The following is a 15,089-nucleotide window of genomic DNA, read 5'->3' on the forward strand; positions in this document are numbered from 1 at the left end:
GAAGTTTTCAGCGCGTGAAGCCCAATGCGGGACTTAATCCCATGACCCTGGGATCATGACTTGAGCCGAAATCAGAGTCAGATGCTCAACCGACTGAGCCACGCAGGTGCCTCATCCAGGTTAAGGTTTTAAAATGTCATCTTAGCACTTTCTTAACAATGACAGTTTGTGCCTGGCTTCAACCAGGTGTTTTCTTCCACTTCCCAGGGGGCAGGGGGCAGGGAGCAGGGGGCAGGGGGCAGGCAGTAGGGGGCAGGGGGCAGGTGGGAGCTGGGGAGGACTGGGCTGGTCCACTCAGGGAAGCAGGAAGCCGTCTGTTGGGGTCTCTTTGTCGGGGCTGCTGCCTCGAGCCTTCCAGCCCTTTTCCCCCATTGGGCCTGTGAGCGTCCCCCTCCCCCCCATCACTGCCAGTGCCCTCACCTCTGACCCTGAACACTGCTGGCTCCAAGGCCAGCTCCCAGCCTCTCAAGCCCTCCTCAGGACCCGAATGATGTCGCTCCTCTGCCGGCCGATGTGTCAATCCTTGGCCACAGGAGGTGGAAGCCACGTGGGGCAGAACTTGCTCTCCTTCCCTGTTGGTCCCAGCACTCAGCCCTGTGCCTGCAGGGGTACAAGTCCCACAGATATGAACACACACAGCCCGCTGCCCACACCGTGAGCCGGGGCGGGGGCGCAGGTGTAGTGGGTCCCTGCCCTCCGATGTGGCCTTGCCCGTGGACTGGACCTTCTGCCTGCCAGCCTGGTGCCTGGCCAGCGGCAGGGGGACAGGGGGAGGAGTGAGCCACCCCACCATCCAGCTGTGGGGGTGGGGTGGAGGGAGAAAGGCCAGCAGGGCTGAGACACCCCACTGGGTCAGAGAGAAGACAGGGAGCCTGGCGGGCTCTGTCTAGGCATGGCTGGCCTGGCCTTTGGTGGGCGAGGTGGGCTTGGCTGCTCCAGAAACGCCAACATCTTTCGGGGAGGAGGCCTCAAAGGCCAATGAGGAGGAGTTTTAGAGGTGATCCGGGCCCTTTCTGCTTCTCAGGGCTCTTCACCCCTCACCTGTCCCCTACTATGTACCTCCTGCAACTTGGGAAAAATGTTGGGCCCCCTGCCTGGCCCCTTCCTGGGACCCCTTCCCAGATGCACGCGAAGCCAGAGGATGTACAGGGAAGTGGTCCATTGGATCTGGGCGCTGCCTATCAAGGGGACCAAGGGCTTGGGGCCCCTCTGGGGGTGTCTGCTTGGCCAAAAGAACAGGAGAAATTCTGTGCTTGGCTGGAACCCCTTCCCAGACAGCCCTCTGGTGCCCCAACCGTCTCCTTTGGATTACAGGTTGCCCGAGCTGCATAGAATTCAAACCCACATGGAAGGAACTAACCTTCTCAGGTAAAATAGAAACGTTTTTGGTCCAAATGTGGAGCAAGAAAATGATATCCCAAAACAAGAGGTGCCTTTTCTTTGTTTTTGAAACACTCCTTTGGAGCTTCATGTTTGCACACATAGAGACGCGTCCTATCGGGGCTGCTGTTGCTGGGGGAATCCGAGAGAAGGGTGGGAGGGACAGCCCTAGGACACAGGCGAGGGGGGGGGGTCGTGTCCATGGAGGGGAGTGATCAGGTGTCCAGACTTGGGGCCACTGCACCCTGAATCTCAAGCCCCTCCCTGGCCCCCCCCCCGTGCCCGCCCGTCCTAGCTGCCTCCCCAGACACCTGCCGGCACCTCAGGGGTGACAAGGGCCATAGAGATGCCTGGTCGGCTCCCCGGGGCAGGTGCCACCCCCTAGGAGCGCTGGACTGGGGCCACTTTCAGCCTCCACTGGGGAGGTAGGAGCAGGAGGTGACAAGCTGAAGTCAACTGAAGGTCACTCAGGCTGGAGCGAGCATGGTCCTCACATGTCACCTAGTGCCCAGGTCAGCTTGGGTGCCCTTGTCCTGTGGAGGAAAAGGTGTTGCTGTGTAGCTTGGCCGGACTGTCCTGCACTGGGGTTGAGCACAGATAGAGCCGCCTCTTTGACTTCCAGTGCCTACCCGCTAGGCCTCAGCTAACATGCTGCCTCCTCTGGGGGCCATCTAGCCAGCCTGTCCAACTTGGAGCCCCTGGTCTTTTCCTGTCCTGCACTTTCTGGTTTGTCTCTCCCCCTTGACAGCCAGTCATGGAAGGACACACAGTGAAGTGTCTCCCTGGGGCTGCCTCAGGCGCCCTCCAGACGTGGAAGGGGCTCTCCAGCCGGGGGGGAGGGGCGGGGGAGCGGGCTGCAGCATAAGGGTCAGGCCACCTGTCTACGGACCGACCCCGGCCGGGCCCGGGCAGTGACCTGGCCTGTGCGCGCAGGGCACAGTTCCCGACTCAGGGTTGTGCATCGGAGGCACAAAGCCCCTGCCCCAGGGAGCAGGCAGTTCTGCACTGGGACCAGTGGGAGGCGAAGCTGCTGGCTGCCACGCGACCAGGGTGCACGATCGTGGGGTGGTCGGTGCAGCCGGTCAATCATCCGGGGGACAGGGGCGGGGGGGGGGCGTGCTGGGCCGCGCCTGCACGTGTGTGGGGGGGTCCCTGGGCCACGCTGCACCGTGTCTCTTGTGTGGCCTCCCTCGGGTGGGGCAATCCTAACGTGGAGTAACCCCCTAGACGTCCTCGTCATTCTATGGGACCCGGGTCGTGCTCTGCGGCGTCCCCGCCGATCGTGGGGTCCCCGTGGACTTGACGGCGTGGCGGGCGGCGGAGGCCGCGCCGCCCTCGACCTGCCCGCCCCTCCGCGAGTCTGCGGTTGTGGCGGGGGCCGCGTGTGGGTTTCGGGGCCCCGGCGGCGGCGGCGGTGTCGGCGGCGGAACCGGCGCCTTCCCAGCGGCGCAGGAAGCGGCCTCGGCCGGAAGGGGGGGCCCCGGGCGCCGCCGCTGCCCCCGCCGAGCGCCCTTCCGGAGGGCGGGGCCGAGCGGGGCCGAGGAGGCGGGGGGGGGTGGGGGAGGTGGGGGGGGTGGGGGGGCCCGAGGGGGAACCGAGCGGGGCCGAGTCCGGGGCGGGCGGGGCCGAGCGGAGCCGAGTCCCCGGCGGACGGGCCCGAGCGCGGCCGAGCAGGCCCGAGCCCGGGCGGGGTGGCGGCGGGGGGGAGGGCGCGTTCTTGGAAGAGCCGGGCCGGGAGGCGGTCGCATTCCTGGCCGGCGCTGGGCTGAGGCGGACGCGCGGCTCCAGACGGCGCGAGGGGCGGGGCGGCGGCGGCGCGGGGCGGGGCGGCGCGGGGCGGGGCGGCGGCGTGAGCTCAGCGCTCGGCGCTCAGTCCGAGCCGGAGCGAGCCGCCGGGAGGATGTGCGCCGAGCCCCGCGCCGCCGCCGCCGCCGCCGCCGCCGCCGCCGCGCTCTGAGGGCCGCCGCCACAGGCGCTCCCGCCGCCCCGGAAGCCGCGCGCGCGCAGGCGGGCGGGCGGGCCGCGGAGCCGGGCGCGGGCGGCGGGGTGGGGAGGGCCGGGCCGGGGCGGCCGGCTGCGGGCGCGACGCGGCCGGCCAGCGCCGCCGGGACGAGCAGGGAGGGGCGCCGCGCGGTGGGAGGAGCGGGGCGGCGGCGGCGGCGCGGCGCGCCGCGCGAGGACGGCCGGGGGCCCCGCGCCCCCGCTCCTCCCGGGCCCCTCGGCCCGGGCCGCCGCGGCGATTCGCGCCTCGCGGGCCGGCACCCTGCCCGCGCGCCCCCCGCGAGCCCCGGGCCCGCGAGCGTTGGCGTTGGCGTTGGCGGCGCGCGCAGGGTCATGCACCGCGCCTAGGGCCCGGGGGGCGCGCGGGGGGCGCGCGGGGGCCCGGGCGGCGGCGGCGGCGGCGGGCGGCGGCGGGGCGGGGGAGCGGGGCGCGTGGATGTGGCGCCGGGCCCGGGCGCCGGCGGGCTCCAGCGGCGGGACCCCTTCGCCCCCGCCCGCCTACCCCTTCGCGCCCCCGGGCGAGGCCGAGGCCGCGGACGTGATCGGTCGGGAGCAGGCGGCGGCGGGGGGAGGGGGCCGGGGCAGGGGCCGGGGGCGCCGCCGGGGCGCCCGGGGCGGCGGCGGGGGCCGCGGGGGCCCGGGCGCGCGGGAGCGGGAGCGGCCCGGGGAGCCGGAGCGCACCATGGAGGCGGCGGCGGGCGGCCGCGGCGGTTTCCAGCCGCACCCGGGGCTGCAGAAGACGCTGGAGCAGTTCCACCTGAGCTCTATGAGCTCGCTGGGCGGCCCGGCCGCCTTCTCGGCGCGCTGGGCGCAGGAGGCCTACAAGAAGGAGAGCGCCAAGGAGGCAAGCGCGGCTGCGGTGCCGGCGCCGGTGCCCGCGGCCGCGGAGCCGCCGCCCGTGCTGCACCTGCCAGCCATCCAGCCGCCGCCGCCGGTGCTCCCCGGGCCTTTCTTCATGCCATCCGACCGTTCCACGGAGCGCTGCGAGACCGTGCTGGAGGGCGAGACCATCTCGTGCTTCGTGGTGGGCGGCGAGAAGCGCCTGTGCCTGCCGCAGATCCTCAACTCGGTGCTGCGCGACTTCTCGCTGCAGCAGATCAACTCGGTGTGCGACGAGCTGCACATCTATTGCTCGCGCTGCACGGCGGACCAGCTGGAGATCCTCAAAGTCATGGGCATCCTGCCCTTCTCGGCGCCCTCGTGCGGGCTCATCACCAAGACGGACGCCGAGCGCCTGTGCAACGCGCTGCTGTACGGCGGCGCCTACCCGCCGCCCTGCAAGAAGGAGCTGGCCGCCAGTCTGGCGCTGGGCCTGGAGCTCAGCGAGCGCAGCGTGCGTGTGTACCACGAGTGCTTCGGCAAGTGCAAGGGGCTGCTGGTGCCCGAGCTCTACAGCAGCCCGAGCGCCGCCTGCATCCAGTGCCTCGACTGCCGCCTCATGTACCCGCCGCACAAGTTCGTGGTGCATTCACACAAGGCGCTGGAGAACCGGACCTGCCACTGGGGCTTCGACTCGGCCAACTGGCGGGCCTACATCCTGCTGAGCCAGGACTACACGGGCAAGGAGGAGCAGGCGCGCCTCGGCCGCTGCCTGGACGACGTGAAGGAGAAGTTTGATTATGGCAACAAGTACAAGCGGCGGGTGCCCCGGGTGAGTGTCCCTGCTGGCCGTGGGAGGAGGCTGGGTGTGCCGGGCCCCAGGGCCTGGAAGCTGGGAGGGCCGGGGAAAGGCTGGGGGGCCGTCCCGGGGCCAGGCAGGGGCTCTGTCCTTGCAGGCCGGGACTTGTCTTAGGGTTTGTTTTTGAGGAAATTCAGGGTGGCGTCAGTGTCCCCATCGACGGCTGCGTAGGAAGGTCCTCCGGCTCGATCCCCATGATGAGCCGGCTTGCTAGGGGTGGGGGTGGGGGGGTCCTCGTGTTCTGTGGCCTGGCGGGCACAGAAGCCATCGCTCAGATGGGCTGCGAAGGGCAGGCTTCAGGACTCAGATGCTCTCGTCCCGAGTCCTGGGAAGTTAGATGTGGGCCGAGCCCAGGCTGCAGCCTCAGGCCCTGGGGCCTGCCTTGGGGCCCTGAGGAGGTGTCCAGACCGAGTGGGCTCCCAGGCTCGCAGACAGAGAGGGCTGCCTGCCCATGGACCTCAGCAGACAGAACTGGGCCAGGCAGCGCCTGTTTGTGCCTTGAAGTCTTGGGAGACAGACTCAGAAACGAAGCCAGGTGTCCAGGCCGCGGTGGCAGGGGGCCGAGACACGGCGACTCCAGCTCTGTGCGTCTCCGTGGGCCTGCCAGGGTGTGAATCCTTGAGTCCCCCGTGTGGCGGCAAGGGCCACTTGGCCCTGGGCTTGGGGCCCTGGTCAGTGGGCACCTGGGGCCCTGAGTAGGAGTAGCTCGTGGCCCGCGATTTGTTTTGGACACGCCTGGTTCCTTGTCTCCCTCTCCCTGAAACGCTGAAGGGCGGGGGAGGCCACTGGCTGAGGCTCTGTTGTCTGCCCGGTGGAGGATCTCTGATCCGGCCGGGCAGCTTCTGGGCCACTGGACGCCAGAACCATTCACTGGGGTCCTCGTCAGCTCTTCATGCTGCCTTCCCCTCCCCAAGTGTTTGTAACTTTTCTTTTAAATATCCAGGCTTATTAAACTGCACGCTCGGAATGCTGCACTGGCTTAGCTATTCTTAGGAGGCCTAATTAATTCAGCTATTGCATCAAACTTTTCTTTTTCTAAATCTGTGAATAGATGCTCCCGCCCGGTTTTCTCTGGGCGCCCCTCCAGCGCAGTGTCAGAGTCTCGGTGAGCAGAGAGGAGGGGCTAGGGATGTAGGGGCCTGTTTGCCTGTGCTTGGGGAGAGGGCTGCCGTGTGCGCGCGCACACGTGCACGAGCGTTCGGTGGCATTTCTGCCCTCAGCTATGCCGGTGCCCAGGTGGCAGCCGTCCGCTGACTGTAGGGCAGGGGTTGTGCACGAGAGATGCTTTGAATCGGGGAGGATGCTGGCAGGAAAGGCCGGCTCGAGCCCTCGATTTCAGATGAGTCTGTGATGGGCGGCGTGATAAGCACCCCGTGTGAACTGGGGGCTTTTCTGTTTGGGGCGCCCGCTCCTTCCACCGCCGGTGTGGCCTAGGGGAGTCCTGTGTGCAGGGCTGTGGTAGGTGCGGGCTGTAGACGGTGGGTGAGGCCGTGGCAGGTCCCCCACCTCCAGAGCAGGTGGCAGAGGGCCTTGTCCGGTGGGGTGTGCCTGTGTTGGTGTCCAAGTTGCGGGGTGGGGGCTCGCCGGGGCTGGCCTTTTGTCACAGCTACAGTCCTGGTCCAGGGGTCCCTTGTAGCAGGCCCTGTGCTCCTGGGCGCGGCCGTCCCCAGGCTCAGGGAAGGCCCAGCCTGGGCTCCCGGGCCGGAGCGCTGCCTGGGGAGGAGGCAGGACTGTTTCCTGGCGCCACCGTCCGTGGAGCTGAGGCCAGACCCCATTTCTGCTCTGGCCTTTTCGACAGATGACCAGCGCCCTGTCTCCTTCCGTGCTTTCCCCCATGCTGCTTTAAATTTTACGTACCGATTAAACGGAAATTTCCCAAGATGAGGAGGACGCGCTTATCGTAAGTGGGTGGGGTCTCCAGGTCAGTGTCAGCCCCCGCTGTCCCGTGTGGTGGTGGCCTGGGCGTCTGCCCACGAGCTCTCGTGCCGGCTCTGCCACCTCGTGGGGTGCTCTTCCTGCTGGCTTTTTCTGCCTGTCCTGTTCTTGGGGCTCTGCCTGCTGTCTTGGCTCTGTGACCACGCAGTTGGGAGTCCTGGGGTGTGTCGTTCTCTTTAAATCCCTTAGCAGAGCCATGTGCTCGTCTGTCTGCGTGCCGAGGGCACCACGTGAGGAGGAAGGTCTCGGCCTCAGGGAGGGATGGGACCCCCCAGCTGCCTAGACCCCACTTGCTATGGAAGGAGCTGCCTGGGAAGAGCCCCCCCCCCCCCCATGCCCCGCCTATCTCCGATCGCTCCTTCCGGTCGCCTCTGACGGCTCATTTGTGGAATATGTTTTGATTTCTTCAATTACTTTATAGCTTAGTTTAATATTTTTGACTTAGCAGGGTTGAGGACAGCAGGGAACAAAGAATGTGCTAGAATTCCTCTCTGTAGGGGACATGACTCCCCTGGGGCCTTGGGTTCTGGTGAGGCAGTGGGAGCTGAGGCACGTTCCCGTGTTGTGGGGCTCGAGCCGCCCAGCTCTCCTGCCAGCCGGAGACTCGGCACCGTTCGCGCTCAGTGCCAGGAGGGCCGCTGGTCTCTGGGGGTCTCGGAGACCCGCTCACCTTTGCCCACCCTGCTTTGCCTGTGGCCGTGGCCGTGGTGGGTTGTCTGTGGTTGCCCCAGTGTGGAAATGAGCGTGGGGTGGGGCTCCGACCTCGAACCCGGAAACCCTGTGAAGGCGGCCTGTCTGCGAGTGTGGGTTGGCAGGCCTCCTTAGGGATGCCCCCTCACGTCACGGGGGCCTGCAGGAAGTGCTGTCGGCCGTGCTGGGGCCGTGGGGAGCCGTCTCCCGGCCTCTCCCCCCCCCCCCCCCACGGGGTGCTGCCCTGGGCGCCCTGTGGTAGGCTAGCCCAGCTGCGGGACCCCAGGGGATGGCTCCCACGTCCTCATTGCGTCTCTCCTGCTATGTGACCTCGAGCCAGTTGGCTTAACCTGTGTGGGTCTCCGTTTTCTTGTGTATGAGATGGGGACCGTAGCAAGTGGTGACTGGTGATGTTTTATTTCTCTAGGGTGTTTAGGTGTCTGGTGGGGGTGGGGTGGGGGTGGGGACACGTCATGTGTGGAGGAACACATGGCAAGGAGTTGGGGACCGTGGTGCCCTTTCCACCCCTGCCCTCCTCTTCTGCCCGACTGGCTCTGTCCCTTCCTCTTGGGCTTGTCTGATGGTGTCTGCGCTGAATTGCCCTGGTTGTTTAGCAGCGTAGGTTGCTGTCACAGGGGAGGACGTGGGTGCTGCCGGCTCAGCTGCTGCTGGGGGCCTGGCCTCTTGGCCCGCAGGAGGCCTCCTCGCGGGGTAACCAGGGCCGACCGCGGGACGGGGCGCTGCCTCCCTGGGGCCCGGGCAGGGTTGGGGCTCCTCGGAGATGCTCTTTGTTCTTCCGGGGGTCCCGATTCCCAGATCGGAGAGCCTGGCTTGTGCGGATCGTCCATTCGTCCTTCAGACCGCCATCAGAAGGGTCCTTTTGTAGCCTTGCTCTTGTCATGCGGCTCATTGTGCTCCAGGGGCCTGCAGGCCGATGGCCCCTTGGCGTGTGGCGTGAGGGTCCGCGACTGCATGTGTCTGGATTCCTGACGTTGGGACAGGTTTTCTCGTGTCACCTGCAACTTCTCCCTGGTCAGAGGGCGGGCTTCCTCAGAGCAGGGACCGGCCGGCAGCCCTGGGGATGCCGGGTCTTGTGGCCTGTCTTGGGGAGTGACGGCACCTGTTGGGTCCACAGGCCTGGAAGGGGGTCTTGGTCTGTGGACTCTCCCCTGGAGAGGCGTGTCTGGTCTTATTTAAGCTGATGTTATCATGGGAAGGAACAGTGTGAAGAGGGTGCTGCCAGGCTGGAACAGACTCCGACCCGCGCGCTTCCTTGGGGCCCCCTCTTGAATGGGGTGCTGTCCTTTGGATGCCGTCTGCTGTGTGGGCAGAGACTTAGCGACGGAGTCGTCTCTTTGTCCGCTCGTTCTGCTGTAGGTTTTTGTGGGGTTCCATGGTGATTTCCTGGCTGCAGACGTGTGGTTGAGAAGGTGGGTGCTGGCTTAGGTGACGCCCTGGACGGGCCTTGGCCACCCCCTCCCACCCATGCGGAAGGACAGGGTGTGCCAGAATGAAGGCTGGGGAGTCTTCTCCGGTGGGGGACGTGGCAGCTCAAACGAGCTCTGCTTCCCCCCCATGCCGTGGAATTGGCCGTGCGGGAGCGAGGGGCTGCTGAATGGCTGGCCGGGTGCCTCAGCCCGTCTGAGTGAGCAGAGGCATGTCTAGATGGTTCTCCAGGTGTGGTCTGTCCGCCTGTCTGTCTGCCATCCTGCCAGTTTCCAGCTGGGCCAGGCCCCCTAGCTTCTGGGGTCTCCCCAGGGCAGCAGCTCGCCTGGGGCAGCGGGGTCATTGAGTGACCTTTGCCTCTGTCCCTGCTGTCTCACTGGGGTCTGTCCGTCCGTCCGTCAGCTGGGGCTATGAGAGTAGGGTCATTGACTCTTGGCGTCTCGGTTTCTCAACCTTCCCCGCAGCCGGTTTGTGTAATGTCTGTCTGAGGTGCCGGGTGAGGGCAGACAGGCCTGCGCTGGAGGAAGTCTGGGGGACTGTGGCCGAGCCGCACCCCGCACCCCTGGCCGCCGGGGAGCGGGGGGGGGGGCTGGGGGAGGCCGTGCTTCCGGGGCCGGCTCTGGCCGTCTGGCGGGAGGTGACCGCGGGAGGTGGCCCAGGCCGGCGGCCGGACTCTTCACGGCGGCCCCGGAGACTGTTACACAAGCACCAATAATGTGTCTCTTTCTAAGGATTGCGAAAGTCAGGGAGGATTTCTCCACTGGAGGAATTATGCAAGTTTCAACTGAAATGTTTTTAAAAAGTTTCTTTGTTTTGAGTCAAAATATAGAGGCTGAATTATTTCCTTAAGGTCCGTGAGAGCTGCAGGGGGAGGAGAAGGCCTCCGTTCTTGCCCCAGCCCTTGCCCTCCTGGCTCGCTGTCCCTGGGGAAATGGGGAACCAGGCGGAGTTGGGACGGAGCCGGGGCGTGGCCTGGGGACCATGCCCATTGCTCCCCGCTTTCTGTTTATTGATCATCTCAGATGGGGGGGGTGGATCAGTGTCGCAGTGAAGGGACAGGAAGTCATTTCCTGGGGGTGTGGGGCGGTGTGTGGCGGGCGGCCCCTCCCTGCAAGGCCTCGCGTGGTCTGAAGCGGGTTTCGGTTGGTGTTGGGTTAGAGCCACAAACGGTGTCCATGGGAATGAAGTGGCGTGGGTGGTAGGGACCTTGGGGGGGGGGGGCTACATATGTGGCCACCCTGTTGCATGTGTGAGCACGACCCAGGTCCCCGCCCTGCCTGACCTCTCAGAGGCTGCCCCCCCCCCCCCCCCCCCCCCCCGCCCCCCGCTGCCCTGCCCTGCAGCCCAGGTGCGGTTTGTGCAGGCAAACTTGGGTCACGCTCAGGAAGCCTCTAGCACGTTTGCAGGTCTGGCGTGGAGTAAACAGTAGCTCTTACGCTGCTCTTCTGTGAATCAAGAGTCCGATTCTAGGGGAGCCCTGCTTTCAGAGCAGCGAGGACGGGCTGGAGGCCCGTTTTGCTGCATGAGACTTACTGTTTTTCTGGGCAGCATCACTGCAGAGGCTCGGCGAGGTGGAGTGGCCTTGCTGGTCCCAGCATGGGAGCCAGGAGGGGGGCCTGGGGGTGGGGGTCCCTCCAGTTTTGGGACTCACCACCGCTGGTGTCAACTTGTTTACTAAAATTAAGGACCCGGACCCTGGTGTGAAATGGAACTGGGATGGTTGGGGGACAGGAGAGATGTCTAGAAGAAGGACGAGAGTGGACGGGGCACCTGCTGGGGCAGAGATCCCTCTGGCTGCGTGTAGGTCTGCTGGTGACCGTGGTGCCCGGTACCCGCTGCGCGTGTCCTGGGCGCTGCTGTGGTCGTTGCTGGCAATTCTTGTCCCTTGGGGTAATCCTCGTGTCTTTCGTGTGGGTGGAGGCAGATGGGAGGCTTCGGAGGGGTCCTGGCAGAGCCCGGGAAACCCGTGAGATCGTCTGGGTGTTTGGCGCCTGTGTCTCATCTGACTTTACTGCTGGGACTGGGGAGGCTGCAGAGAACACGACTTGGAGACTTCCAGCTACGGGTCGCGATTCAGGAAGCGCCGGCGCCACGCTCGGGGCCGCGCAGCCTGCGGTGGTCGGGCCTTCCGCTCCGTTCCCCGGGCCAGCCCGCTGCGGTGGGCCTGGGATTTGTGTGTTTGTGGTTGTCAGCCTCATGGAGGGGTCAGGTTGGTCACAGCTGGGTCCCCAGTTCCGGGCCCGGAGTAAATACTCCTTGAATGACTCACAGAGGCACGAAATCACTAGTTATCGAGAAACCTCGGCAGCTCTGCTCCTGACGGCAAGGAGAGAGGGAGGGAGTTTCTCGGGAGTAGAGTGGTGTCCCTCAGGCGTCGCTTGTCCTGGCCGTGTCGTGTGTCGTCAAGAAGGTGGCTCGCTCAGATCTGCGCCGGGGGGGGGGCCTCCGATCCTGCTCTGACTCGGGTGCTTGGTTATTGCCTGTTGAGCGAAGGTGTTCTCAGCTCTGGCGCCGGATGAGCCTGGCTGTGTTGCCCACCTTGAGGGGGCTTCCGATGGCACGTTAGCTGGCTGCTTTGCAGGAAACATCTCTTGTTGGAAATAGGCTTCCCGGGGACCCGCTGGGGTGCTTGAGGTAGAGGGTCACCGCTGTGGCAGGGAGGAGAGGGGAGCCTGAGACGGTCAGCCGGGTCCCTGCGGTCTGAGGGCCCCAGGTGCCAGTGGGGCTCTCGTGTGGCCCTTGCCCCCTAACCGGACCCCGGAGCCCACGTGTGAGGGGGCAGGTAGGGGTGACAGTCCCATGATGGCGGCTCCACCGTGTGTCCCAGCTCCTGGCTCTGAACCTCTGGGATGGGGGTGGGGACAGTGCACGTGTTCTGGGGGCATCTGCTGGTGGCGGGTTGTCTGTCTCCCTGCCCCGGAGGCCATCTGCTGCGTCCTCACAGGAAGCTACTTGCTTGTGACTTGGTGTCTGGGGACCTGCCTAGAGTCTGGGTCTGGGGCACGTTCTCCCCTGTGCCCTCCTCTTCTCCACCGGGGCGTGCGGCGTGTTGGGGGAGGAAGCGTGTTTTTGGGGGGGGGCCGAAGGTCTGTCCTGCTTCATACGCAGGACACGACCCCCGCGCTGCAGTGTCCCCACAGCCCGGGTGAGCATGGCTACCCCCGCCGGGCGCTTGGTGCCGGATGACGAGAGAGAACCTTTCATGGGGGCCAGGCCTGCATTCCCTTGGGAGCAGAGCCAGCTTCTCATGCCCTGTCTCCATCTGTCCCCTGTCAGCTGAGTGTTCTTTCGGTGACCCCAGCCCCCTGGTGAGACCTGTGTGTGTGGGGGGGTGGCGGTGATGGGCGAGCCGGCTCCTGCGTGTGGCATTCGTGGCTCCTCCTCTGGCCCTCCTGGTTCCCCCTCTGGCCCTCCTTCCACAGAGCCGTGGGTTGGTCACCACTTCAGTCCGTGGTGCTATCCCCATGGATGCTTTTGTCTGCCTGACATTCTCCGTCCAGACCTGCTCCCCGCTACACCGAGACCGTCAGGATGGGAAGTGACAGTGGCTCAGCTGTGGGGACGTGGACACTGGTCTGCGATCCTGATGTAGGCTCTGTGCTGAAAGTGACACAGAAACCCCTGTTGTTTTTTTTTTAATTTTTTAATGTTTATTTTTGAGAGAGAGAGAGAGAGAGAGCGAGAGCAGGGGAGAGGCAGAGAGAGAGGGGAAGACGCAGAATTTGAAGCAGGCTGCAGCTGTCAGCACAGAGCCTGATGTGGGGCTTGAACTCACACACCACGAGATCATGACCCGAGCTGAAGTCAGATGCTTAACCGACTGAGCCACCCAGGCGCCCCCATAACCCCTATTTGAAAGACCCACAGCCCTGTTGCCGGCCTGGGCCATGTGGCGCCCCGTCTGGGTCCCTAAGCCGCCCTGGTCGGCTGAGATCCATGCGTCGCGCTGGTGCTGGGGCTGCCCTGGTCGGGCCCCTGCTCACAGGGAGCTCCCCTTCTCGAGGGGGGCGCTCTCAGCCTTGCGGTTCCTGCCGTGTGGCCCCTGGCCCCCACCGCAGAGCGAGGCCACGTGTGCCAGCCTGGGGCCTGTGCCTGTGTGTGGACGGTGAGCGCGGCCGTCCAGGCTCAGCCATCGCCACCGGTGAGGCAAGTGTGTTTCTCCAGTGGTCGGGCTGGTGCTCCCTGAGCACGTGGAGGACCCCGGATGGAAGGGGGCGGTCAAGTGCGCCACCGGGGAAGCCGGGAACCCTCTCCCCGGAGGGACAGGCAGGTGCGCTCGTCCCACGTGCTGGGAGCCTGCATGGGAGGTTGAGGCAGAGGTGCCGGGCGGGGGTGGCCAGGAGCAGCCCATGGTGGGATCTCCGGGCTGGCGACTCTGCCCCCTTCCCACCCCGGGCGGGGGGCCGGGGCCGCGGCCAGAGAGCGCTGCGGGGGTGAGGGTACCCCGGGCCTGGCGGGAAGTCCGTGCGGCCCCGGCGGGCGCGTGCGGGTGGTCCCGCCTTACCTGCTGCCTCCCCGCTTCCTGGCGTTACAACTGTGTTGCCCAAACCATTAAAAAAATGATGCTCCCGAGCTGAATGATATGCAAATGTAGTCAATTAAGCGAGGGGATTTTAATTAGCAGTTTAAGTTCATGTGTGAAGTGCCTTGCCTTAATTACTTGACAGTTTTGTTGTAAATTTGCTAAGTTTTTTTTGCAGAACTATCAAAACTGTGATTTTTTTTTTTTTTTTTTAACATTCTTGTATGCAGTAAGTGTCGCCCAGCCTGCCTGACCTTAGTGGATTTTGTCTCATTTTAGGAAGCTCTTTCAGCTTTGAGAACAAGGTAGGCCCGCGGGTTGCCTCGGTGCGGCTCGGCGAGCGGGGACGTGTTCCGTGTTTGTGGAACGCGGGCCGGCCGTGGTCTTGGGCTGGGGAAGCGGGCCCGGTCCTGGAGCGGAGGTCAGGGAGGGTCTTGACTGACGGGACCACAGAGGGCTGGGGGCTACAGGCCTGTGCCCTGAGGAGCTTTGAGGGGCCCGCACGGTGGGCCCGGGTCCCCTCGTCGCCACAGCGCCCATCTCGGTCCCTGATGCCTGTTGGGGGCCCGGGGGAGTTCCGGACTTTGAAGCTCCTTCCCAAATACGCAGGAGGAAGCCTCTCCTTCTGCACACCCCCCACGCCCCGAACCAGAGTGTGGTGTCCCCCCCCACGGGCTCAGCCGGGGCCGGCCTGGTGTTCCTTTGCTGCTGCCAGGCGAGCGTTCCGGCGTGGGAGCGGGTGGTCCTGTGGGGCTGGCGTTGGAGCCTCCTCCCCTTTACGGGAGAACGTGCCCTCACTGTTCTCCAGAGGGTCTGGGGTCACGGAGGGTCCCCTGCACCCCTAGACTTAATTGCCTGGTGGAGCTTGACGCCTCTTGTGTAGTTAGACGTTTTATTTTCTCACTTAAACGTTTTTATTTGAATCGTGATTGCTTTGGTGGATCTGTTTTCTCTCAGTCTCTGCGACAAAGGCTTGTGTCCTGGTTCTCTGTGTGATCCCTGGGGGGCTGAGGACCATGGCGGGGACCCAGCAGGGCGGCCCCACAGGGTGGCCTGCTGTCCCCGTGGCTCCAGGCTTTTGGAACCTTGGCCAGCGTCAGCCTCCCCGGCAGGTGTGAGGGGCCGGGGGCCTGTGGAGGGGGTGCAGGTGGCACCAGGGAGCTGGGCCGGGGGGTGGCAGGAGCTCGGTGGCCGCTCTGCGTGCCTGGGCCTCTGCCACTGTTGGTTACGCTTCACTGGCCTCGTGGGACAGAAATCCAGGAAGGCGGTGCCGGGCAGGGCTGCCCAGATCCCTTCCTGTCACTCCCAGCACCGAGATGGTGGGCGTGCGCCATCTGACGTGGGGCCCGGGAGGGGTGCGTCCCTTCCAGTGCCATCGGGGCGCGTCTGGGGATACGGATACGGAAACGGAAACGCAAGTTAGGACGGGAGGTTTCC

General features: G+C 65.3%; 1 protein-coding gene across 2 annotated transcripts in view; it reads left to right on the forward strand.

The window, feature by feature from the left end:
- Positions 1 to 4,023: 4,023 nt before the first annotated feature.
- The window catches only part of SKI (SKI proto-oncogene), a 69,928-nt gene continuing 58,862 nt past the window's right edge, over positions 4,024 to 15,089 (forward strand). For both annotated transcript variants that reach the window (XM_030324700.2, XM_030324701.2), the window contains exon 1: positions 4,024 to 5,032. In XM_030324700.2, coding sequence (XP_030180560.1) covers positions 4,064 to 5,032 — 969 coding nt within the window. In that variant the 5' untranslated portion in view covers positions 4,024 to 4,063. The remainder of the gene's footprint in view (positions 5,033 to 15,089) is intronic.

The sequence above is a fragment of the Lynx canadensis genome, chromosome C1, assembly GCF_007474595.2.
Source record: "Lynx canadensis isolate LIC74 chromosome C1, mLynCan4.pri.v2, whole genome shotgun sequence".
NCBI classification, from domain to species: Eukaryota; Metazoa; Chordata; class Mammalia; order Carnivora; family Felidae; genus Lynx; species Lynx canadensis.